Source organism: Corticium candelabrum, chromosome 17 (genome assembly GCF_963422355.1).
Source record: "Corticium candelabrum chromosome 17, ooCorCand1.1, whole genome shotgun sequence".
Taxonomy (NCBI): Eukaryota; Metazoa; Porifera; class Homoscleromorpha; order Homosclerophorida; family Plakinidae; genus Corticium; species Corticium candelabrum.
This window is the reverse complement of record NC_085101.1, coordinates 5,319,160-5,321,659: the sequence shown is the minus strand read 5'-3', so window position 1 is coordinate 5,321,659 and position 2,500 is coordinate 5,319,160. Positions and strand designations below refer to the sequence as shown.

Sequence of the window (2,500 nt, the reverse complement as noted above, 5' to 3'; positions counted from 1 at the left end):
GTACGTGTAGCATAATTTTTAGCTGCTATGTGTACACAAATGTGTATTTTCATGTAGCTTGCGAACTTTACTTTTTTGCCTTTTTCTGATAGTTTGATGTTTGGAGTGTATGTATTGACAGACAGACATACAGATGGACAGACAGACAGGCAGATTGTGTATTGACAGACAGATAGACAGACAGACGGACAGATTGTTATGGACATACATACATACATACATACAGACAGATAGACAGGTTATTTATTTTATTGTCATAAATCTTAAATTTTATTGCTACTAATCACAAGGTACACTTGCTGCCATAAAACCAGTTCCTTCTATGGACCATCATCTATCTATACCATACTCTAGACTTAATTTATAAGACAGTAAGACAGGCAGACACAGATGGACAGACAAGAAAGCACACAATACAGACACATAAATAATACATTTATGGCTATACTTAGATTATTAATTCTATTAAGAAACAAATATATAAATTGTTGTAATAGTTATATTTTGTGCAACAAACATGAGTGTGTGTGTTTGTGCGTGTGAGCGTGTGTGTGTGTGCGTGCATTGTGTGTGTGTGTGTGTGTGTGTGTGTGTGTGTGTGTGTGTGTGTGTGTGTGTGTGTTTGCATGTGTGTGTGAGTGAGTGTGTGTGTGTGTGTATGTGTGTGTGTGTGTGTGTGTGTGTGTGTGTGTGTGTGTGTGTGTGTGTGTGTGTGTGTGTGTACGTATATGGCAAGGTATATTTGTTATTAACTGTAACATTTTTCTAGTCTGCTAGTGAAGAGAACGAGTTTGTCTACAGGCTATCGTCCAGACTGTAAGATTATACACATAAGTCATACTGTGATGCCCGACGTCACACCAATCTGTTGCAGATATTGGTTTTGAAGTCCCGGATAAGTTCGTTGTTGGCTATGCTTTGGTAAGACTAAGTGTTGACACTCACCTTGCATGTAGACTCAAGGGTTAAGCCGGCCACTTTCCCTCCGAGGTGAAAGACTTTTCACTTTGTAAGGGGGATCAGAGCCATATATAGGGATGTAGCCTCGTACCCAGGCCCTCTTGCGCGCCCGGAGACTATGCGTTGTGTACCGGGGACACACACACACACACACACACACACACACACACACACACACACACACACACACACACACACACACACACACACACACACACACACCTGTTCTCCGGGTGCGCAGGAGGACCTGGGTACGAGGCTAATAGGGATGTAGCCTTGCATAGCCAGACCTCTTTCCATACTGGCGTGATAGAACAGGGTCTGGCTACGCGAGGCTAGGGACTAGTGAATCTAGACCTCACAACAGATCTAAACATACAAATCAGCAAATTTATCAAACTTATTGATTGATATGTTAGGATTACAATGAATACTTCAGAGATCTGACGGTAAGAATGTTGTAGCTTTACTAGCTGCTGCGTTAGTCACGCTGTTTGTCACGCTGTTTGTCACAGTGTCGTTTGCGTTTGTATCTATGTAGCACGTGTGTCTCATTAATGAGGCAGGAAAGAAGAAATATGAAGTCAAATGAGATGTCTCAACATACCACAGTCAGATATCGATACTAGATGTTGCGTGAACTGAAGTGCAAATCTCGAAAGATTTGTTTCGAGTGTATGGTGTTTGCAGTGATTCTAATTTATGTGTGAAGCTTGCAATTGGTACTTTAATTTGGTAGTGATTTTGTATACCTAGTTGTTGTAGTGTACATGTGTGTACAGCGAATTTGGGTATTGAAATCTTGTGTGAACGTTGATGTTTAATAGAAATATGAAAGTGTGCACATGCCTCGAGTCGTACACACACACACACACACACACACACACACACACACACACACACACACACACACACACACAACAGACACACACACACACACTCACACACACAAACACACAAACACACACACACACACACACATACACAAACAGACACACACACAAACAGACACACATTCTGTGGCATGGCCTTGCGTAGCCAGACCTTACCACTCGCCCGCCGCGTCAGTCTTACCTATGACAGTTTGGAAATCCGAGGCTTTTAAAATGGGCGCGCATTCTATTTCTTTCATTTCTTCTTCAATCTTAGTTTTACTCTGGAGTACAGCTTGCTACATTAACAGTCTATCTGGAGATCTGGTTCACGACGATGTCTTCGCCATTATCGACAACGAAGACGTGCGTCCATCCACCAGCGCCTCTCAACTCTTTCTCAACGATTTCTGGGGAACAGCGATGTCGAGCAACACGAGCCACAAGTCATACCGACCTCTGTGTATGTTAACTTTCCGTCTCAACTACTGGCTGCACGAGCTGGAGCCGTGGGGATATCATTTCGTCAACGTTTTGTTGCACAGTGCTGTGTGTGTGCTCATACTTCACATCTGTACGCGACACGTGTTTGTGTGTGGAGAATGGTATTTGTCTGTCTTGACCAGCTTGATGTTTGCAGCACACCCGGTTCACACAGAGGCGGTAAA

General features: G+C 43.0%; 2 protein-coding genes across 2 annotated transcripts in view; both read left to right on the top strand.

The window, feature by feature from the left end:
• LOC134192774 (hypoxanthine-guanine phosphoribosyltransferase-like) overlaps positions 1-1,798 on the top strand; it is a 4,332-nt gene extending 2,534 nt beyond the window's left edge. Inside the window, exons 8-11 of the mRNA XM_062661526.1 lie at positions 770-816; positions 875-921; positions 1,380-1,409; positions 1,502-1,798. Coding sequence (XP_062517510.1) covers positions 770-816; positions 875-921; positions 1,380-1,409; positions 1,502-1,552 — 175 coding nt within the window. The 3' untranslated portion in view covers positions 1,553-1,798. The remainder of the gene's footprint in view (positions 1-769; positions 817-874; positions 922-1,379; positions 1,410-1,501) is intronic.
• A 266-nt stretch (positions 1,799-2,064) lies between these two features.
• Positions 2,065-2,500, top strand: part of LOC134192955 (protein O-mannosyl-transferase TMTC1-like) — a 13,420-nt gene continuing 12,984 nt past the window's right edge. Inside the window, exon 1 of the mRNA XM_062661711.1 lies at positions 2,065-2,495. Coding sequence (XP_062517695.1) covers positions 2,067-2,495 — 429 coding nt within the window. The 5' untranslated portion in view covers positions 2,065-2,066. The remainder of the gene's footprint in view (positions 2,496-2,500) is intronic.